This window comes from Misgurnus anguillicaudatus, chromosome 9, assembly GCF_027580225.2.
Source record: "Misgurnus anguillicaudatus chromosome 9, ASM2758022v2, whole genome shotgun sequence".
Classification (NCBI taxonomy): Eukaryota; Metazoa; Chordata; class Actinopteri; order Cypriniformes; family Cobitidae; genus Misgurnus; species Misgurnus anguillicaudatus.
The window spans coordinates 24,199,087-24,222,961 of record NC_073345.2 but is presented as its reverse complement, the minus strand read 5'-3'; the positions used below and the strand labels follow the sequence as shown (position 1 = coordinate 24,222,961).

General features: G+C 39.1%; 2 protein-coding genes across 3 annotated transcripts in view; both read left to right on the top strand.

Moving 5' to 3' along the window:
* Positions 1-17,710, top strand: part of atp2a2b (ATPase sarcoplasmic/endoplasmic reticulum Ca2+ transporting 2b) — a 45,130-nt gene extending 27,420 nt beyond the window's left edge. For both annotated transcript variants that reach the window (XM_073871339.1, XM_073871338.1), the window contains exons 8-21: positions 2,693-2,778; positions 4,957-5,421; positions 8,675-8,763; positions 8,851-8,953; positions 9,119-9,250; positions 9,418-9,537; positions 10,596-10,814; positions 10,918-11,253; positions 11,370-11,590; positions 12,383-12,585; positions 12,729-12,814; positions 12,899-13,032; positions 16,042-16,163; positions 16,252-17,710. In XM_073871339.1, coding sequence (XP_073727440.1) covers positions 2,693-2,778; positions 4,957-5,421; positions 8,675-8,763; positions 8,851-8,953; positions 9,119-9,250; positions 9,418-9,537; positions 10,596-10,814; positions 10,918-11,253; positions 11,370-11,590; positions 12,383-12,585; positions 12,729-12,814; positions 12,899-13,032; positions 16,042-16,163; positions 16,252-16,517 — 2,582 coding nt within the window. In that variant the 3' untranslated portion in view covers positions 16,518-17,710. The remainder of the gene's footprint in view (positions 1-2,692; positions 2,779-4,956; positions 5,422-8,674; positions 8,764-8,850; positions 8,954-9,118; positions 9,251-9,417; positions 9,538-10,595; positions 10,815-10,917; positions 11,254-11,369; positions 11,591-12,382; positions 12,586-12,728; positions 12,815-12,898; positions 13,033-16,041; positions 16,164-16,251) is intronic.
* Positions 17,711-21,078: 3,368 nt separating this feature from the next.
* Positions 21,079-23,875, top strand: part of bcr (BCR activator of RhoGEF and GTPase) — an 84,818-nt gene continuing 82,021 nt past the window's right edge. Inside the window, exon 1 of the mRNA XM_073871337.1 lies at positions 21,079-23,364. Coding sequence (XP_073727438.1) covers positions 21,852-23,364 — 1,513 coding nt within the window. The 5' untranslated portion in view covers positions 21,079-21,851. The remainder of the gene's footprint in view (positions 23,365-23,875) is intronic.

Genomic DNA, 23,875 nt, shown 5'->3' with positions numbered 1-23,875 from the left:
AAGGTTAACACATTTAACGTGTTGTCCTTAACTAGACGCATGTGTTGTCCCTTTAATTTATTTGAACACAAAATCAACACATAATGTGTTCAAATAACACATAATGTGTTAAATAGCATAACACAAAACAATGTGTAAATAATGAACACATCCTTTCTTAGATTGCAGTATTTCGAAGTTGTCTTTTTATGCAAATTCAAAGGTTTAATGCTAATTTACAACTGCAGTCACATTAGGCTTTAAAGGAACACTATGTAGTTTTTTACCTTTAAATAATGTCTCTAAAATTATTTCAGTGATAGAACAACTTTTAACTGGACAAATTGTACTGTTGCTGCAACCTGAGCAGCCTCCTAGCTGCTACAAGCACACTCTGAGGCCCTGACCCAAATGGCGCACTTCATGTGGATTTTCGGTCTCGTGGCCTTAAATTGCACGTGCTCGCTTAATCTATGAGTCCGTAGGGTGTCCCATCTGTCATTTTTACGCTTTGAAGTTTGCTCATCAGCGCCTCCTTTGCCCCCTTGATGCAGTCTTCAGCGAAGCCCGCACTGCAGCAGGCTTCGCGCACTTTACCAACCCAGAAGTCCTTGCGAAAGAGCAATCAGACCAATCAGACGACGGAAGGGAGGAGCTCACTCTGACGGGCAACTTCTCTACCTATTTCCGGTGTGACGCTCGAGTCTGTCCCAAAATACGGCTCCGTTGCACCCACGTGGACTCGCATTAAGGGTCCCTAAAGTCTGCACTACGTAATGTCATCAAAGTGTGGACTCTGAGGAGGACCACAAGTCCAGAGTGTGCCATTTGGGACAGGGCCTGAAAGTGGCAGGTGGAGGGTAGGAAACACAGCCCCGCCCCTCCCCCTGCAGAAGAGTGTCTGATACCAGGCACTGTTGCGCTTTTCAACCACATGGGGGAGCTGTAAGTCATTTTTACATGGAAACTACATAGTGTTGCTTTAAGCATGTGAACATAAATAAAAAAAGTACAGTTGCCAAACTGTTTTCTTTGCAGTTGCATAATTTTATGCTACCCAGTTTTTTCCCTTTATCACATTCAATTTAAACTCCTAACCCTGGTTAAATATATATAATGTGTCCCTGTCTGTGAAATTCAGGCTAAAGTCTTGTTATCTAATAATGAGATTCATGGCCTTACTCAGTCAATATTAAATGTATGAAGGTTATGTTTTCACAGAATGCTCTTGACATCATATAGGATGATTTTATGTAGATGAATCCGTTTACAGTTAGGGTCATAAATATGAAGAGCTCACATGCAAAACCCTCTTAAGTACGTCACTCTTTTTCTCGTAAATTCACTCCTGATGGATTCTGCCACCAAAGCAATATTTCTGAATGTCCTGAGGCTGTGATTTAAAGGACAACACCACTCTTTTTCAATATTTTACTATGTTCTTACCTCAACTTAGACAAATTAATACATACCTATCTTTTTTCAATGCGTGCACTTAATCTTTGTACAGTTGTGAATGTGTTAGCATTTAGCCTAGCCCCATTCATCCCTATGGCTCCAAACAGGGATGATTTTAGAAGCCACCAAACACTTCCATGTTTTCCTTATTTAAGGACTGATACATGAGTAGTTACATGAGTAAGTATGGTGGTACAAAATAAAACGTGGCGATTTTTTTTAAGCGGATAAAAATGAGAACTATATTGTATGGCGGAAGAGCACTTAGTTTGGAGCACTTCGACCTCGGTGCTCAGTAACATCATCACTCCTAACTACTCCCCCTCCCGTCAATATTACTGTGTCCGAGGTCAAAGTGCTGCAAACTCCACGAAGTGCTCTACCGCCGTACAATATAGTTCTCATTTTTTATCCGCTTAAAAAATTGACACGTTTTATTTTGTGCCACCATACTTGCTCGTGTAACTACTTATGTAACAGTCTTTAAATAGGGAAAATAGTGGCTTCTAAATTCATCCCTGTTTGGATCCTAAGGAATGAATGGGGCTTGGCTAAATGCTAACACAGTCATAATGTGCTGTACAAAGAATAAGTGCACACGTTGAAAAAAGATTGGTATGTATTAATTTGTCTAAGTTAAGGTAAGAACATAGTAAAATATTGAAAAAGGTGGTGTTTTCCTTTAAGCGGATTTGAAGCAAAGTTTTGTAATGTCATTTTTGACGGCGGTGGCATTTTAGTAGCTTTTCCATCTGAGCTTCTCATATACTGCTTTACTGGTTTAGCGCCGATGATTCAGTAGTGATGCTGCTATGAAGCAGCATTGAAAACACTGCCCCAGTTGGCCACCAGTTTAGTAGTTGATATGAGGTGAAAAATTTGGCATTTTTCTGAGAGCGCTTCTTTTAAAGAGAGGTCAGCTGTATTCAGTTTCTGTAGTCCTGTTAGGGAAGAGACACAAAGGAAGCGTTCTTGTAGGAGTAAGGTTTTGCTTCACTGCCTTAATTGGTAACAGCCTGCATGACTTTTCAGCTCCTTCCTTGGCTATTTTTTGGAACTTTTTTCATCCCGACCAGAACCAAAACAAGCAATTACACAACTGCCCATCAAGTACTTAGGCTTGGATAGCTGCCTGATGAACTATTAACCTGATCCTCATTTATCTGACACTTAATGGGTGGTCAGGTGGAATTGTACTGTCTGGCTTGTGGAAATCTTTATTTCGGCCTCTCATTATGTGCGCTTCTTTTTGCAGGAGAATCCGTGTCGGTGATCAAGCATACAGACCCTGTCCCTGATCCTCGGGCTGTGAACCAGGACAAAAAGAACATGCTCTTCTCTGTAAGTCAGACTTTACATCACAAGTGCTGCTTGCTAAGGTGGATGTCATGGTTAACATTGCATGTTTAGGGTTTAACAGGTTTATCTGGGGCATGTGGCTCATTTTGTTGTGGGCATGAATTCATCCAGGTTGCGGTTTAGAAATTAGCCATAAGTGATCAGACCACTGTGAATTTCCAGGAACATTATTCTTGTAAAAATGGATTGACTTTTTTTTTATTTTGGGGTATTTTGTCATTTAGGATAATTATAATCGTAGCCTTTAAAGTAAAAAAGAATTTTGAACCTATATTTCAGTGTGCAGAGATTTATCCTCTTTTTTAAAAAAATTGTTTTTGGGCAATTCCATGCCAAGCCCCACATTCATAATGTTGCTTTTTTAAACATTGATATTTTTTGTTCAGTCAGCTAAGATCCCTTCGTCACATGGATATCAATATTTTTTCATTACATTTAAAAGTTAACATAAAACCATACAGTCTATTGTAAATTCTGTCATATATCCATAAAGCATGCCTATTTGCCTTATTTGGGGGAGTTAAATACATTTTATAAAAAAAATGTTGCTTCTTAATTCCGTAAATTTGAGTTTAAATTCCCCAAAATTGGCATTAACAGTTTAAATATTGTTATTTTATTTTGACTGAGACTTTTCAGAACTCATAGTGTCGCAGAATTGCATATTTTTAGCCCAACCCCGGAAGTTAGCGGGACACTGGTTCCCTTGCAAAAAGGCCATACATTTTTTCCTATTGACTTTTGGATTAATCCCAAAAAATAAGCTCTGCATTTACCGAAAGTTTGACACTTACACATTTTGTCCAACAAGATAATCTTCACAGATGAACACAACTTTTATGAATTTTAAACTCTACATTTGTTTTATTTCTAGAAAAGGCATTTTTGGACTTAAAGGGATAGTTCACCCAAAAATGAAAATAATATCATTAGTGACTCACCTTCATGTCGTTTCAAACTTTCATCTTCGGAACACAGTTTAAGATGTTTTATATTTAGTCCGAGAGCTTGTTGACCCTTCGTTGAAAATCTACGTATTGTATACTGACCATGTCCAGCAAGGTAATAAAAACATCATCAAAGTAGTCCATGTGACCTCAGTGGGTCAGTCAGAATGTGTAGAAGCATCAAAAATACATTTTGGTCCAAAAATAACAAAAATTACGACTTTATTCAGTATTGTCTTCTCTTCCACGTCTGTTGTGAAGCGCATGCTGGGGCGCACCAGATAACACGTCAGCCGTGCCACTGCAGTCACGTGACTCTAGTCTCGCGCATGCGCTTTACAACAGACGCGGAAGAGAAGACAATGCTGAATAAAGTTGTAATTTTTTATTTTTGGACCAAAATGTTTTTTGATACTTCAACACATTCTAACTGACCCACTGATGTCACATGGACTACTTGATGATGTTTTTATTACCTTTCTGGACATGGACAGTATACTTAGATTTTCAATGAAGGGGTCAACAAGCTCTTGCACTAAATATAAAACATCTTAAACTCTGTTCTGAAGATGAACGGAGGTTTTACAAGTTTGGAACGACATGAGGGTCAATAATGAGAGTCAATAATGGCATTATTTTCATTTTTGCTTGAACTATCCCTTTAATCATAAAAGTTGTTTTCTCCTGTGAAGTTTAACCCAGTGGTTCTCAAACTTTTTCCGTGTGCGGCGCGGCCCCCCTCATGTACGGTGCATTCCTTCGTGGCCCCCCAAAGAAAATTTGACAAAACTGTTCTAAAATTTAACATTTTAGGTTTAATTACACTAAATTCATGATAAATTAATGTATTTTATAAAATGTCATAAAACTGGGGCCCCCCTGGCACCATCTCGTGGCCCCCCTGGGTGCCCCGGACCCCAGTTTGAGAACCACAACCTGTTAGACAAAACATGTAAGTGTCACAAACTTTTGTTAAACACATCTTATTTTTTGCTATAATCCAAAAGGTAAACATGGGCTTTTTGTCGAGGGAACCAGTGTCCCGCTAACTTCCGGTTTACCCTACAAAAATACGTCATCCTACGGCACTCTATTATGAAATCAAATGTCACAACCATAATTCTGGAGTTGCCCTTTATTGTCCTGCACCTTCAGCCCTACTCAGGTTTTTGCATTTTTAGCCTATAGCTCACGCACAACTTCATGTTTATAGGGTACCAACATTGCCGCAGGCAAGGCGGTGGGTGTAGTGATTGCCACTGGCGTAAACACAGAGATCGGCAAAATCCGTGACGAGATGGCATCCACAGAACAGGAGCGCACACCGCTGCAACAAAAACTGGACGAGTTCGGCCAGCAGCTCTCCAAGGTCATCTCGCTCATCTGCATCGCTGTGTGGATCATCAACATCGGACACTTCAACGACCCCGTCCACGGCGGCTCATGGATCCGCGGAGCCGTATACTACTTCAAGATTGCCGTCGCTCTGGCTGTGGCCGCCATCCCGGAAGGCCTGCCCGCTGTCATCACCACATGCCTGGCTCTGGGGACTCGTCGAATGGCCAAGAAGAACGCCATTGTGCGGTCTCTACCCTCTGTGGAGACCCTGGGCTGCACTTCTGTCATCTGCTCTGACAAGACCGGAACACTAACCACCAATCAGATGTCTGTCTGCAGGGTAAGGATTTTTTTTGGGAATATTATGAGGTTTAGGAAGTGCATTTTCCTTTTTTTCGGTTCCAAAAACGAAAGTCTTAGGTTTGGATAACAGTGGGTGATTTGGGACCGTAATGTCATTTATGTGGGCTAATCCTTTACATCATTTTAAACCGCTTCTAGTGCTCATCAAGAGGAAATAATAACTTTCATCCCAGGGTGTTACAAATTATGTTTAGCCCATAATTTCATTTCTTGGCAACAGTGGGTCTTATTGTTTAGAAATTTGTGGGCTGGGTCGCAGCCAAGATATTACTGCAAAGACCATTGGCAGGAAATGCCCATGAGTACTTTAAACTAGAGGTTTTGTGACTAATATTACATGACTAATGTTACTTTTAAATAAAGTTGTGGGAAAACTATTAAACTGTGACTTTGATATCAGTGCAATGAATCATTTAGTTAATCATTTAGCAGTAAAAAATGACTTTAATATAGAAAAAAACTTTTTGACCTCGTGTCGGACCACCCCGGGTTTGATCAGATACATTTCAAAGCATCGCATGCTTTTAACAGTTCATCTTAAGGTTTCATATTTTTCCTTCTGCTCTAAGTCTCTCTCTCTCTCTCTCTCTCTCTCTCTCTCTCTCTCTCTCTCTCTCTCTCTCTCTCTCTCTCTCTCTCTCTCATCAGTATGCAGTAGTCAGTTACTTGCAGTAGTGTTGCATAACTGACCTTGCATGTAAGATCTGTCTATGATCAAGCAATGCTTGCTGTAGACTGTACAGTACTGTACAGCCAAATCTATGACTCAATTCCAAGAACGCAAGGAACGAACTTGCGTTCTCGTGGAGATCAGTCTTGTCAGGCGATTTTGGAAGAACGAACTCAGAAGGTCGAAGAACACAGAACGCACTTGTGAGAATTGAGATCGGTGCGATCTTCCTGATGGTCACCTGACCTCCCCAGATTCAACATCGCAACATTCATAAAGTGACAAACATACCATTATCTGCATTATTATATAAATTATTTTATTGTCGTTTAGGTAAATATTTCAGATACCTAGATATGGAATAATAATACCCATTATTGTCAAGAAATAATAATATTATCTAAAATAAGAAACTGAATTAAGATTAGTTGTTCTATGGCAATAAAACATACATTTAAATAACACATTTGCGTTTTTTATGTATTTAATACTTAAAATGTTTACTTTAACCAGCATCTAAATTTATATGCATATCGGTGGTGTTGTCGTTTAGACGGGTTATAAAACTTGTGGGTACTTCCTTCCTCCGCCATTGTTTTGCCGCAATGACTTCTGGGCCGTAAAACGGTTTCAGTGCGCAAGTCTGCACTCGATGCATTTTCCATATCAAGAACACATCCGGGTATTTTCATGCGTCCTCTGTACTTGCGTTCTTGAGAATTGGAATGGAACTTCGACGTTTAATAATGACACGGAGCGAGGACGCAAGATCGCTGAAGAACACGTATTGAGAAGCAGCCTATGTAACCGTAAAACTAAAGATTTTAAAGGAATAGTACATTTTCTTAAAAAAATCCAGATAATTTACTCACCACCATGTCATCCAAAATGTTGATGTCTTTTTTGTTCAGTCGAAAGAAATTGTTTTTTTTTTTTTTTTTTAGGAAAAAAATTCAAAATTTTTAAAATTTTAATGGACCCCAACACTTAACAGTATTAATGCAGTTTAAAATTGCAGTTTCAATGCAGCTTCAAAGAACTCTAAGCTATCCCAAACGAGGCATATGGGTCTTGTATAGTGAAACGATTGTCATTTTTGGCAAGAAAAATAAAAAAGACGATGAGCCGATAACGTATTACGTGAAGTCGCGCTGGCGCGTCACAGGACCAGAGGAAGACGAGAAGTTGTGGTTTTAAAGTGCATATTTGTTATTTTTCTTGGCAAAAATGACAATCTTTTTGCTAGATAAGAACCTTATGCCTCATTTGAGATCATTTAGAGTCCTTTGAAACTGCAATTTTAAACTGCATTAAAACTGTTAAGTGTTGGGGTCCATTAAAGTTCATTAAAATGAGAAAAATCCTGGAATGTTTTCCTCAAAAAAAAAAAAAAAATATTTTTGACTGAATAAAGAAAGACATCAACATTTTGGATGACATGGTGGTGAGTAAATCATCTTTTTTTTTTTTTTTAAGAAAATGGACTAATCCTCTAAATAATATCCACTTGCTGTCAGACAACTGTATCATAGTTGTAGTAGTTTAATAGCAAAGTCGTCTTTTTTACATAAATAATGAGGCTTGTTTTATTCTGGAAGTGTTTGAATTGAAATATTTTGACCATAAATGTCCGGTTTGCCTTGAATGTTAAAAATAAAACCTAGCCTATATGGAAAGCATATCTAATACTAGCAGCGCACCATAGGAAGTGTATTCTAATTACTGGTGCTTGCCAAAACAAGCACTGACAATACTGCTGCTCATACTATATATACTCGTTTACTTGAAATTATTTTGAATAATAATTCAAATCTTGTGGCATGCTGATAAGAGGTGTGCTATTGCTTAAGCATTTAGAATTATACTTCTAGCTTATGATGAATTTTGCAACCAATATGCAACCTTTAGTAGATGGACATGAGATGCATCTAGACACCAGATTACAAGAGATTTGTCTTGCGACTGCATAGCAACACCCTTGCGACCACCCACTGTTATTTTAACACCATGACATTGAGATTTGCATATGCAAACATCGCTGTAATAACATAATGTAGCGTTCTATTTTGAATTTTCCATTACCTTTCCTCTCACTGATTGATAGAGATGATGTTGTAGGTGCGAAAAAGGACGAAGCTCTCTGTCTGTCTCTCTCTCTCTCTCTCTCTCTCTCTCTCTCTCTCTCTCTCTCTCTCTCTCTCTCTCTGTCCCGAACACTATAGCATCAACGGCGCTGTACCATCCTACTCACTCTCATCTTCTCTGTTCTGTTCCTGCCATATGCGGGGGATCTATTTGTCTTTAGTAGTTAAAAAAAATCATATGCCAGTTTGCTTATGTTTTTGGCTTTTTGGTGAAGTTTTATTGCACATCTGAACTCAAGTTCACCCTGGTGGGACGGTTTTGCATACATGCGGCTAGTACATCCAGATCAGGTGGAGTAGAGATGTTTTCATGAACAGCTGGTTGCTCAAGGTCTGCAACAGACTGCTCTGCCACCTGCTGGTGAAAAAACATTTTTCATGATCATTTTACTAACGCCTGTTTTTGTTCGTTTCAGATGTTCATTGTAGATCAAGCAAATGGAAACAGCTGCTCTTTAAAGGAGTTCACCATTACCGGCTCTACATATGCCCCTGATGGACAAGTGTGAGTGTTTTATACATGCACACACACACAAACACGCATGACAGAGTGTTTAAGACACATTTATTGATCCTTCTCGTATTGATCCAGGTTTCTTGATGGTAAACCAGTGAGATGCTCCCAGTATGAGGCGCTGGTTGAAATGGCCACCATCTGTGCTTTGTGCAATGATTCCTCTCTGGACTACAATGAGGTTTGTGATTTGAAATGTGACACGATAACACATAATAAGAGATCAGTAACTTGGCAAGTGTTAGCCTAGTTACTGTGTATATGTATATTTTATTATTATAATGCAGATAGATATAGGCTTTTTTCAATGGTTTAAACTTAAAGCAATCATTCTTGCATATTTCAGGTCAAAGGTGTGTACGAGAAGGTGGGAGAAGCCACAGAGACCGCCCTCACATGTCTGGTGGAGAAAATGAACGTGTTTGACACTGATATAAAAGGCCTTTCTAAGGTTGAGCGAGCTAATGCGTGCAACTCAGTAAGTCATATTTTAAACTGGATTGTTTGTGTGTTTTAAGTTTGTAGAAATCTTAAAGGGTTGTGAAAGTTGAACTTTATTTCCGTACGAGACCTCAACCCATTTAGTGATGTAATTGCTCTCATTTTTGATTAATGTTTGTTTTTCTCTCTCTATCTTTTTATCAGGTCATCAAACAGTTGATGAAGAAAGAATTTACTCTTGAGTTCTCCAGAGACAGAAAGTCCATGTCCGTATACTGCACTCCCAACAAAGCCCGTTCCTCTATCGGCAAGATGTTTGTTAAGGTGATGTGACACTCTCTCGATGTTAAAACGTTCAGCTTGATACAGCTAAATTAAAGGCGGGGTGCATGATCTCTGAAAGCCAATGTTGATATTTGAAATCACCTAAACAAACACGCCCCTACTTCAATAGAATCTGGACCTTTTTTTGATAGACCTGTCCCATGCATACACAACCCAGGCAACAATGTCGGTTAGTAGACATGTCCCTTACTGCTGATTGGCTACAAGTGTGTTTTGGTACTCGATTCCCTTTTTTTGTTGTTTTTCAAAAATCATGCACCCCGCCTTAAATGGTCGTGATTTAAAGGTGCTGTAGAATGTAAAGCTGTATGTATCTAGGCATTGATAAATAATAAGAGTTCTGTACAAGGTAATGACATATCGTGAGCTTCAAACACGATTGTTTCCTACTTCTTGTAAACCTTTTGCAATGCAAAAGACCGCTGGAAAAACAGGCCAATCTCAACATAACGCCAACTGTGATGTCACGGTCGAGATGTACGCCCCAACATTAAATTACACTTTAAATTAATAACAATGTTGTTGCTATGCTAAAAACAAAGTGGTGCCTGTTGAGTGAGCGCTATATGCTAGTTAATGCTATATGCTAGCATTTAGGCTGAAGTTGTTAATTACGTTTTGCAGGTCCATAATAAAAATCACAAACTTACCACTTAGAAACGTCCATTTCTAATCTCTGAATAATTGATTATTTCTCAAAATCTGATACAGGCTCAAACATAAGGTCTGTTTGCACACACACACACACACACACACACATAGCTACTGAAATGAGATGCTCTAAAAAACAGCCAATTAGAGCAGAGCTCAACATTATTATTCATGGCCCTTTCAAATAAGGTAATAATAGACCATTTCATTCTGGGGTCAAATCCTAGGGATGTAAAACCGTCTCTGGATAATTTTTGCACTTAATAAAGTCACATAACTTCTATGTAGGTGTCATAGATACAATGTAACACATTGTATCAATGCATTCTCTGGCACCTTTAACAACATCCTGCAGGTTTATTAAACTCGTGCTATTTCTGGTGCAGGGGGCTCCTGAGGGAGTGATTGACAGATGCACGCACATCCGGGTGGGAGGGAACAAGGTTCCCTTGACGGCAGGTATTAAAGAGAAGATCCTGTCTGTGATCCGTGAGTATGGCACAGGACGCGATACACTACGTTGTCTGGCTCTTGCCACCCGAGATAACCCACTGAGTAAAGAAAAACTGGTGCTAGAGGACGCGACTCGGTTTGTTGAGTATGAGGTAAGAAAACATTTATGCAGAAATTTGTTAATTTTGTGCTAGCTTTAGTTCATTTATTTAATTTTAAAGATCAATAACAAGTTCTGTTCTTTTGTTGTTCTAGACCGATTTGACATTTGTGGGATGTGTGGGCATGCTGGATCCTCCCCGTGCCGAAGTAGCAGCTTCCATCAAACTGTGCCGTCAGGCGGGCATCAGGGTAATCATGATCACTGGTGACAACAAGGGCACGGCAGTCGCCATCTGCAGGCGCATCGGCATCTTTGGCGAGGAAGACGACGTCTCATCCATGGCTTACACTGGCAGAGAGTTCGACGACCTGTCTCCTGCCGTCCAGCACGAGGCGGTGCTCAGCGCCCGTTGCTTTGCCCGCGTGGAGCCATCCCACAAATCTAAAATAGTGGAGTTCCTGCAGTCGCACGATGAGATCACGGCCATGGTAAGCTTGCCATCCACTGAAGTTACTTCAGTTATCTGTTGCTTTTATTGAAATGGTTGCTTTTTCATAAATAATACATCTACACCTGATAAGTTGCTGTGTTGTTGGTCACACAGACTGGAGATGGTGTAAATGATGCACCTGCTCTAAAGAAGGCTGAAATCGGTATTGCCATGGGCTCGGGCACGGCGGTAGCCAAGACGGCCTCTGAGATGGTGCTTGCTGATGATAACTTTGCAACCATTGTAGCTGCTGTGGAAGAAGGTCGAGCCATTTACAACAATATGAAACAATTCATCCGCTACCTCATCTCCTCTAATGTCGGAGAGGTGGTCTGGTAAGAGTACTTAATTTCTTTCTTTCTTCTTTTAATGGAAAAATTGTTTAGGGAGGAACTTAGATTTTATTTAAAGGAACAGTATGTAAGAAATGTATATCAATTAATCATAAAATGGCCCAGATATGTCACTAATCATTAAGAAATAATTTTCATTTCAAATACTTATATCACTGACAACAGTGGTCCGGCCAGGATATTGTCATTTAAAAAGTGGAGTTGCAGCCCTCAACTGATGTTTATGTTGTCATTTTGTGTATTGGCCACCAGTTGTGTGATTGCAGTACCAGTTTTCGCCACAAGTTTTGTGATTGCAATACCAGTTTTGGCCACAATCCTACATACTGTTCCTTTAAGTTTTGTCAGAAATTAGTGTTGCATACCATATTGGAGACAGGTGGTTTAAAGGGGATTGGTGACATCATCATCATCATCTGAAAGTCATTTCAAGCATTATTACATTTTGATATATGATAAGTAAAGTTAGTTAATGCAGATTTTTTAAAGACCATGAATCCATGTTGAGAAAGTAAAAAATTTCATCTGTGAGTTTGTTGACTTTAAAAATGAATCACTATGATATGAAGTTATGATTCATTCCTGTGTGCCAGAAGAGAACAAGTCAATTTCTTTTAATCTCATTTTGGCACAATTTAATACTCATCATGAGTGCGATACTATTGAAACGACAACACCGTTTATGGCTTGCCAACTTACATTGCTGCCAAATCTTTTTGACATTGTTCCAGTTGGTATCCAATCTTATAACTCACTCTGTGTTTGTGTGTGCAGTATTTTCTTAACGGCGGCTCTGGGCTTCCCCGAGGCTCTAATCCCAGTTCAACTCCTCTGGGTCAATCTGGTGACCGATGGTCTGCCTGCTACCGCACTGGGCTTCAACCCACCCGACCTGGACATCATGAGCAAACCCCCACGCAATGCCAGAGAACCCCTCATCTCCGGCTGGCTGTTTTTCAGATACCTAGCTATTGGCTGTGAGTACAACATCAGTTGTGTTTATCGACTGTGATGAATGTTGATGCTAAAGCCTTCAGTCTGGTCTGTTGCAAGAACTGTAATGTAAAAGGCAATGAGAGATTGGCATCTGACTGATGATGTTCTCTGTATCCTCCTACAGGTTATGTGGGTGCTGCTACTGTAGGTGCTGCTGCGTGGTGGTTTATTGCTGCTGAAGACGGGCCCAGGGTCACATTCTACCAGCTGGTTAGTGACTGTTCTCCCATCACGCATTCACTCTCATACACAGGCGTTTTGATATCCTAATCCACTTCTGCTGTTTATCTACAGAGCCACTTCCTTCAATGCGCTCCAGACAACCCTGAGTTTGAGGGCCTGAAGTGTGAAGTCTTTGAGTCTCCATATCCAATGACCATGGCTCTGTCTGTTCTCGTCACCATTGAGATGTGCAATGCCCTCAACAGGTCAGTCTTGGAAGTGCGCTGACATGAAGGCACATTGTAACTACAGCATCACAAAAGGTCATGGGTTTGAACCCAGGGAACACGCATACTGATAAAAATACCTTGTGTAGACAGCTTTAGCAGTAACAACAAAAACAAATGGCTTTTGTGGACCACGCGTACCTTCCGGTAAACTCCGCTAAGAATCAATAACAACAAAGGCCTTTTTTTTGTGTAGATTATTTCTAATAACAAGCAAAAAAAAAAAAAAGTAGATTACCGTAGTTAATTTTTCATAGCTAAAGCGTATTAAAAATGACAGTGAGCTAACGTTGCTGTGTAAAATGTGTACTATAATGTATACAATGTTAACTACAAATCGGCCTCCCTTCACATAGTGATGAATCAAGATCGCCGTCTTCTCCTGTTTTTAGGAAACCTAAACCTTTGTTATTTTCGACGAGGTATTTGTTCCAGAGTTCATTTTAGCAACTAGTCAGACCATTAAACAAACATAAACCAGAAGTAAAGTTCCAACCAGACGCATAACCGCGACAACGCACGTGCATCAGTTGAAACTGTCTATACCTTGTATTGCACTGGTTGCTTTGGATAAAAGCATCTGGAAAATGCATAAATGTAAATTTTGAATGAGCTACTATTTTTATATGTTTAGTTGTAATGTTAGTTGAAGAATGCAAAAAGGTCTTCACATCCAACCAACAAGAATTGGGTTTAGTAGCTGGGCAATGAATAATAAATCACAGAAAAAATAACTAAGAATCCCGCACACTGATAAGGTGCACAATATTGTTTCAATTGAAGGTCGAAACTCTGCACTATTTAATTATATTTGGAGCATTTGAATTAGGGATCGACCAATATGGATTTTCTTTTTTTAGTGCCGATACCGATATTTGACTGATACAGGCTGCCGATTTTCTTGTGCCGATATTTGGAGCCGATACTGCTTTTGCTCACTCAATTTACATCATAAAAATGACACGACGAAGCCAAATGTTACAAGTCTCAATTTTAAAAAGTAACATTTATTGAACTTAAAAAAACTATATTTAACAAATAGTAAAAACAGGTGAGGGTGCTATGGAACCATGAACTGCACAATGACGAGGATCTCGTCAGCAAAGGATATTGATTTCTAGCACTTTACTTCTACAAATATATATATTCAATTCAATTTTATTTATATAGCGCTTTTCACAATAGTTAATTGTTTCAAAGAAGCTTTACATTAATAGATGTATGAAACTGAGAAAAACGAGCATAGTAATAATGTAACGTATACAGTAAAGTAGTAAGTTAAGTTATATAACTTATATATAACTTATATAACTTATCTCTCTCTCTCTATATATATATATTATATATATATATAGAGAGAGAGAGAGAGAGAGAGAGAGAGAGAGAGAGAGAGAGAGAGATGAGAAATAAAAACCCGCTTTGTCCAGCTATGATCAGCTGTTAGGTCAAGCTTTCGATGGTGTCATGGAAAGGTTTGTTGTTTTTAGTCACATGACCTGCAATCGCTTGCGGCTTCCAACACACTGTCTGTAAATAATGCCAGAAAAAACTATCGGCAAACACAGCAGCCACATATCGACCGATGCGATACACATAAAACTCGCAAAAATCAGCCCGATATATCGGCCGGCCTATATATCGGTCTATCACTAATTTGAATAAGTGTGCCAGTTTTCTTGTTTTTAGTTGTAATGTTAATCATAGTTTAGTTTTAGTAAATGTTTTGTAATTTTATAGTAATTTTATGCTTTTGTCATTTGTTAATTTAATTTTTGCTTAATATTGCTATGTAGATTTAATTTTTTTAAATACATTTTTATAAATTTTATGCTTTTAGTTAATAATTTTAGTTTCTCAACATTACTAGCTTTTGTTTAGTTTGAGTTTTTCAGCCAAGATGTAGGCCTATATTTTATTTGTTTTCAAAGAACAGAAACATTTTCAGTAGTTTTTATTTTAGTTAACGATAATACAGCTGGTGTGAACAGCAAAAACATCCAATCTGTTATTTATAAACCACATAAATCTGTTTTGAAGTCTTATTTACATTTTACTTGATGTGGTTGTCAGTCTAAACAGTTAAAATGTAAGTATTAGTTGTTACCATATTTAAATATGAATGTTCATTGCTCACTCTTTCCCCACCATTGACGATTTATCTCATCAGTTACAAGAAAACTCTTCCCTGCCAATGATGAGTTTTTAAGGCAATCCTTATTTTCGCCATTATCCACTAGGTGGCGCTCTTACCCAACTCATAAAACACTGACGCATACACTGATTCAAAAACAGTCAAAACCCTATATGTTTTGATCATTGCTCTGAATCTAATCTCTAACAAAAGTCCTTTACAAAAATCCCACTATTTCGAGGGTCTGTTCTTTCATTTGATGTATTGTAATATTTATTTATTGTAAGTATTTAAAGAAGAAAATGTTATCGATATCATCAAACATTTGTGAAAATAAAATAAAAAATCCTAGTGCTGGCAACCATTTTTTTTCTTAAATGCTGGGGGGGGGAAGTTAAGGCCAAAGCATGTTAATTTTTTTACATGTATGATCGTGTATGCATAAAAAAAATCACCCAGGTCTTTACATTGCTCACTCTTTCGTATACAGTGAACTCTGTGACAATCACTCAGTAAAGAATGAATGAAGTCGTCACCGGTTTTGCACAGCAGTGTTTAAAATGCCACCCCGTTGCTTATTCACTCATGCGTCTTGTGAGTTCAGCTCCACTGTGGGTGTCGTGATAGACAGAGGAAAATTTCTTCTAGTTTTCTGTCCTCCCTTTTCCACACTGACAGCGAATCTGTCTGCGCTGTGCTGACGCCAACATAATCACTAACTGTATATCGACTACACCGTCTATAGAAAGAAACCAGATAGAATAACTCGCAAAGTGACAATGCGGATAGTCAATCCTGATTTGATAACCGAATCTCATTTTTTGCACCTAATTATTTTGTTTCCTTCTGTTTTATAGTGTTTCTGAGAACCAGTCTCTGGTTCGTATGCCCCCTTGGGAGAACGTGTGGCTGCTTGGAGCCATCTGCCTCTCCATGTCCCTTCACTTCCTCATCCTTTATGTAGAGCCTCTACCGATAAGACCTTCTTTAAGAGATTCATTAATGTTATCATTTATATTTGTTAATGACAAACGTTGACCCTAAATTTTTCTTTCTCTTCCAGATAATCTTTCAGATCACCCCACTAAACCTGACCCAGTGGCTTATGGTGCTGAAGATCTCCCTGCCAGTCATCTTGCTGGACGAGGTGCTCAAGTTCGCAGCCAGAAACTATCTGGACCCCGGTAACGACCTGGACGAGCCGAAGGGCAAGACCTGCTGCCTCGGCAAGTGCATGGAGGGCATCTCCTGGCCCTTCGTGGCTCTCTCACTCCCCCTGGTGCTGTGGATCTACAGCACTGACACTAACTTGGCCGAGATGTTCTGGTCTTGACTGAAATGAGCACAGAGACCACACTATGTGTGTAGATAACGTGTATATGTGTGTCTGTATGCGTGGTTGTGCGTTTAAAGTGTGCCTCTGCAGCGGTGAATGTGTACAAGATGAAATTAACATACGTGTAACAGTAATATAGAAATAATTTTTTTAACTGTCCTGTGGGGATAAAGTAGACCACGCAGAACTGAAGTCTTTATTAAGTATTAGTGACCAGTAATGTTCCAAGATTGTTTGTGGCATTCCCGCTGGTTTCTTGTTTCATTTTTTTTATTAATCATTTGGATATGTTGTTTTTGTCTTGTCTCATTTCAAACCGGTATGAGTAATGGTCATTGCATTTTGTTCACCCCCTGTATCATGTATTCATATGCAAAATAAGTGCTCGTGTAGAAACATTTAACACTATTTTATGCAATTGTTTGTTTTTCTTATTCCATTTTGGTAACTGAGAGTAAAGTTGGGTAGAGGAGAGAGAGAAAGAGAGAGAGTATAGGACAGAAGAACTCTTTACTAATGTTTACCTTCGGCATCAACGTTACTCCGAGCCAATGGACAAGCATGTTGTAGCAAAGCAACATGGGAAAAGAAGAGTGTGGGACAAAATTGACCAAGTCAAATCCCGGGATGAAAGCTGCATGTTGTGTACTTGCATGCATTTTGTGTGGGTTTACATTTGATTTGTACCTGTGTGTGTAATACCTTGCATTCTTTTGTTTTTCACTATTACCCAACACTTGATTAGTAAAGCCAGTTTTTCTGCACTAGGCAGAGTACAGCTACCTCAGGACTGTCAGATTAGACTCTCTGGTTGCTTTCTCCCACTTAGCTTTACATACACGGCTTGTACACATTAGACATTGACTGCATGAGGTGTGCCTCTTATTTGGCTTGTGATAACAAACAAAACTCATTTTTGTTGGCCCTAACTAATGTTTTAAGTTTTAGGATTTTATAATTCTTGCATTAACTTAATTTGTGTTTTCTTTTTGTGATGGGGTGGGATGGACAAAAGATGTAAATGTTACCGTTTGGGTGGGTGGGAGTGGAGTCAAAGGAGTAAAATATTTAACAAGCAAAGATATAAGGGTTGCATTTAAAAATGTGAATTTTACGATGCAAAACCAAAATGTTTCACGCGACCTTTTTCTACTTTTAAGAAAATACACTCATGAACCATTGAATTAAAATCCGTGTCTTTATTTTGCAAATATCTGTTCTGTGACTACGATGCAACACATCAAGATTTAGGAGCAAATATACTTGAATAATGTACTGTACAGATATATCGAAATACATTGCTGAGCACAAGATTGACAGCTGGGAGGAGCTTCATTATGAGGCACCCTCATTCTGCCCTCACCAGCCAGTCTGGTGAAGAGGCCTGTATATTTGTACACAGCACATATACCAAACGGTACAAAGTACATTTTTTATTAAATAGACCTTTCCAACATTAAGTTGTATGTGGCATTACATTAATCCTTGCTTGTTGTAATGGATGCATGTATCTGACTTTGCCCTCACTGTGGTATTATCAGTGTTTTCTCTAACAGCCATGCACTTTCCCTTAAATGCCTTAGTGGTATCCCTAACTTGACCGCATTACATTCCTCCATTGGGCCCTTCCCACCAGTCTGACGAACATTAAATGTCTCGAAGCCTTGAGTTTTCTGAGCGAATTTGCTTTATTGGACCAACCCTGCTGTGTGTCAAATGGCTAAATTTATTTAACATGACCCTGTTAGCTTGAGATTACATTCCTTTTATTATTTAACTGCAGTACATTTATTTGTAAGTGTATATTATAAAGACCTTATCATCAAATTATTTTTAAATTCTGTTTTGTAACTAAATTTCAGTTGTTTCCTTAACCCCATATCAAATTTGAATAATGAAATAATGATATTATTACAAAATTTGTTTTTATTACAATGGTCCGTACACTGTGGTCTGACTTGCTCAGGAACTAAATTTGGTTGTTGCTGTCAAAAAGGAAATTATATGCCATTATAAATAGTAATCATTTTTTTACAATTAAACAAATTCTGACAATATATTCACGTGTGTTGCTAAATTTTTATTTTATAGTGCACTTTAGTTTTCATTTCCTCCTAAAATGTTCCTCATTTTATTTAAATTGGCCATTCATGCTTAGTAAAATGTTTCCCTGCCACCTGCTTGTGCCGGGGAACCTCAGGCTTCTGTGTTGTGCATGTTTGTTTCGAGTGACTTTGAGTTTTAGAACCTGCATGTTGAGTATGCAGAAAAGATTTCCGCCATTGCACTGACAGATCACATGGGCATTCGGGAAAAATGGTTAGATGAGAATAGATTCAATAATAAAGACTCAATACCAAGACATGAGAGGAAGTCTGTATGAAATCAAACCGCATCATCAGTCCTCTATACCCTGCATGAAGAGTTAATGTCTAACATTGCCTAATGCTGATGCAAGCAGAGTTTGCTGCATTTTTTTTGTCTGTGTGTAAATTGTCATAGTTTTATAAACATGTATTATACAGTATAATGCATGCCTTCAGTTGTAATTAGCCAAATAATTTGATCTATATTTATATAACAACTTGCTGTGTACATTGCTGCTAAATGGTATGATATGATTATACACCATTTTACAAATAAAACTCCAGTTTAATTTTACCAGTGCAGATGATTATATTGTGTCTATTATGAAAGTATTTTGACTGCTCATTTCAACAAAGATTAATGCATAGTTCATAAATAAAAACAATATCTCCAGATGGTCTAGTGTTTCTCAACCAGGGGCCCACTAAGGGGCCTCAAAATGACTTAAAATTATTTAAATGATGACAAAGCATTAAAATAAGCTTAAACAACTTATAGCAAGTATTCATCTTTTTAGTTATGCCAATCTCTTACATTTTTTGGGCTAAAAATTGGGGGTCCTTTAAAATGTTGAAAATGTGGGACTTAAAGTCAAAAAGGTTGAGATCCACTAATTTAGTAGGAGTATGAATCAATTGCAATTTTTGTCTATAATGCCAGAAGAGGAACAAGCTTCAAGCATTTTATTGCGATGGCTGATTCTCCCGAAATTAGACTTATGAGTTGTCATGAAACATTTTGATAAAAAAAGTAAATGCGAAGTAAGAGTATCAAAATAAAAACATCTCTTCATGTACTATTTTGCACATGATTTCAAATGACATCATACAAACCAATTTTTTTTCCCACATTTAAAGGGAAAATTTTCATTACCGCAACGTGTCCATGACTGGATTTGGGTTCTTTGACATGGAAATATTTATAATTAAAAAATCTAAAAAATAAAAAGCTTCAGTGCATGTTATACTATAAACATTTACAGTAAAGAAACATGTGGTATTTGGTGATCATTGGTAAATGTAGAGACAATAATAAGGAATATAAATGTGTCCAAGAAAAATTTTCTCATCCTCCGCAACAATTTTCAATCATTATTTAAGCCCTCAATGAACTAACATTTTTACAAAAATTGTTAGAAGGTAAGCAGTTCTTATTTTTTCTCTCCAGATAAAAATTGAAATTTTGTTTGTCATAGTACCTCGACAACTTTTTAGTTCTCATTACCGAAACATTAGTTTGTAAATGCATATATTAAATGTAATATCATGTTGCGGTAATATTTTTTTCTAATGATAATTATAATGATGATTCTATTTCTATAGGAAATATTTTTTAAATCCTCTAAACATGATGGTTATAGTTAGTAAGTTCAGGCCTTAATGTTATATGTGCAAAAATAATAATAATTGGCTTGAATGGCTCTTTAAAAAAATCTGATGCTGGATACCTTTTAAGTCTGCATTTCGTGGGAATCACCCAGATGTCTGTATTGGCTGAATAGCCCTTATGCAGAAAGACAAAACTGCAAACTGAAAGCACAATTAACTTATTTTTTATTGATTTGAGTTATAAATATGCTAATAAAAGCGCGTAACTGTCCCTTGCAGCTGTAACATCTAGGATTGAACACTTGAAGGCGACAAAGTTAAAGTATGACACGAGGATGTAAGGTCCAAATACAATGACATCATCGAATGTAAACACAGCTGCATCTTTTATATAACCAGCGAATAATTATGTTTATTTCAAAACAGTATCAATAGAGGACGCCATAAAACAATGCACGTAACGTTGACGTTTTCTCTTATTTTTATTAATTCGTTTAACGGAAAAACAAAATGTGTTATTTTTGCTGATTCAACAACCACACAAAAGCACGAACATGAACATTACGTACATACATGTATAAATTTGATATTAAACCTCAAGGTATGCCCAGCAAAAAAAGACTCATTATACTGAATATGTGTGTTTAGTGTAATTCAATATAACAAACTACGTTAAAGCGGCGCCATAAAAAAGCTTCTTATTATATGTTTTACAAAAAGTGTAAACCCCACGGTCCACACCACATGATACAGTTACAGTTACTTCCAGACCTCCTTGGATGAGCATTCTGTCACTTTAAATGGAACCCGTGCTGTGAGAGCTGTCACTCATGTCTTGTAGCCCCGCCCCTTCCTTCTGCAGTAGCACTCGGTGCTTTCAAGCGGAGGCATTACGTACAGCGGACTCACGAAATCTCACGCACTAATTATCAGAGACAAAATGGGATAATCGTGAGAAATTCATCACCGCCAAAAACAGCAGGAGCTAGCGACCAAACGAGGAGAGTGTTGTGTGCAATTTACAATTATTTTTTACATTTTTATTCTTCACAGACGCACGCACAAAGGGATTTTGGGATAATGGTGATAAAAAGATATCACATTGTGAGCGCAGGACGACAGGAATACATCGTCAGAGACGCGACGGAGTCTTGTTTAAAGCTGCCAGGTTAATTTAAAAAGCTTGTGTTTCTTGTTTGTTTTTTGTTCATCCCGTGTGCTGTGGAGAACAGATGCTGTCATTGTGCTGGGGACCGAGATTTGTGCTCGTGATATTTCGCTAGCGGTCGGAATGGTGCGTGAGATGAGAACGCGCGTGCCTTTATTGTTTCCGCGCGACATGCTTGATAACGGTCAATCTGTCGTTGAAAAACTGAAGCGCACCGACGACAATTTTGGCAAAGAAAGATCGAGACTTTTAACGACAATTTGTGGAAAATCATGAGCGACGCGTTTTGTATACATTTTTATTCAGCGTTATTTAAATTTTTTCCATTATGAGCGGGAATAACCGAATTTTCGTGCTTTTTTCATATTTGGCTTGCTTTAGATAAATTCTCGCATACTTGGAGACACTTGACGGGGTGTTTTTGACCAATTTTATATTTTTTCACACAAGTGTATACAAATACACTTAATGCCAACGATGGTTGAGCCTGTGGGTTTCATTGAAGCGTGGAAAGCACAGTTTCCAGAGTCGGAGCCCCCCAAGATGGAGCTGCGGTCTGTTGGGGGCATAGAGCAAGAACTGGAAAAGTGTAAAGCCTCCATAAGACGACTAGAAATGGAGGTGAATAAAGAGCGTTTCAGGATGATATACCTTCAGACGCTGCTGGCGAAGGAGAGAAAGAGCTATGACAGGCAGAGATGGGGCTTTAGGAAGCCGCCTCACATGAATGAAGGGGACCAGCAAGCTCTGGGGCCTGACTCCCAGCATCTCCACGCACAGGAGCACGGACTGGCTGAGCGCAGCAGGTTTCAGCCTGTAGGAGAGACCCGAGCAAAACCACGACCTCCCCCTGCCAGGAAGTCAGCCTCCCACGGTGATGGACTGGAGCTACAATCAGCATATGAGGCACATCAGGCAGGACCAGGAAGTGAGGCAGATGGCCTCTCGCCATCCACACAGAGGGGTGGGGTCTCCCCTCGTAGACCCCATCCACCTCCTGACAAGGAACTGCCCTCAGATCCATCCTCCAAGGATAAGCCGGGCATGGGGCTCGGGGTGGCGGCCTTACGATCGAACTTTGAGAGGATCAAACGGGCTAACTCGCATTCAGCCAGTGAGGGCAGTCCTGGCAAGGGAGGCCAGGAGAAACCTTTCTACACCAATGTGGAGTTTCATCATGACAGGGGCTTGGTAAAGGTCAACGATCGAGAGGTTTCGGACAAAATCAGCTCTCTCGGGAACCAAGCCATGCAGATGGAACGGAAAAGATCTCTTCACTCACTGCCAGGCAACCTCGCTACGGTGGCCGGGGATCTACGGCCTAGACCTGTCTACAGGGGACGCTCTACAGAAAGCACCTGTGGGTATGATGCCGAGTATGAGGATGGGGAACCAATCCCTCGCTATAGTAGAGACAACGCTGCAAGACCTAATGGGGGTAAACCAGCACCGCCGCCATGGCAACCATCTGAATTCCAGCCATATACCAGTGTTTACGTTGGAGGTATGATGTCAGAAGGTGGTGACGGTAGGGTCGTTATGCGGGACCATGGCGGTAGCGATGACCACCTTCTCACCTGGCCGAGGAGGTCCTACTCACCTGGAAGTTTTGAGGATGTCGGGGGTGGGGGAGGAGGATACACACCAGACTGCAGCTCTAACGAGAACCTGACGTCCAGTGAGGAAGACTTCTCTTCGGGACAATCCAGTCATGTGTCACCCAGCCCCACGACAGCCTACCGTCGGCCCCTCAGAGAGAAGAGCAGGTCACCCTCTCAAAACTCCCAGAATTCTCAGCACTCGTTTGACAGCAGCAGCCCCCCCACACCACAGACTCAGAAACGACACAGGCAGCAACATGTCGTTGTGTCCGAAGCCACAATTGTAGGCGTAAGGAAAACAGGACAAATCTGGCCTCACGATGGAGACTCTGTTGCTGCCAGCAGGGCTTCCCATAACAACAGTTACCATGGAGATTTAGGTGAGTGATGGAGATGAACTCTTGTGAACTTCTGCATGTTCTTGTTATTGTAAAGCTGTTTGGCATTTTCGTCTGGTTTCATCCAAAGTCTAGAATTGAGGGTTCTGCAAAAATATAGCAATATGGTTTTGAATCAAATTTAGCACAAAAAAATTTGTTAAAAGTATTTAGCACAAAGACGATGCATGCTTTGTGTACTTGGTAATAAATGGTATAGTGGTTAAAACACAATACTGGGCCAAAATCACATGTTTGCCTTTCAGAGTATATATTAAAATGTAAATGCGGCCCTTATTTTATTTGGAGAGGAACCAAGAAGATATTATCACCCATTTATGATGGCAATTGCCTCAGCTGTGAAAACAACAGTATGTCTATTTGGAAAAAGAACCAAATTTACGCGTCATTTTTCCATGTTTCCGACAAACTATAAATCCAATCCATTCTTTTCTTAATTGACAGTAATGTTAGAAAAGTTGTGAATTTGAAGAAATAATTATTTTTTAAAATA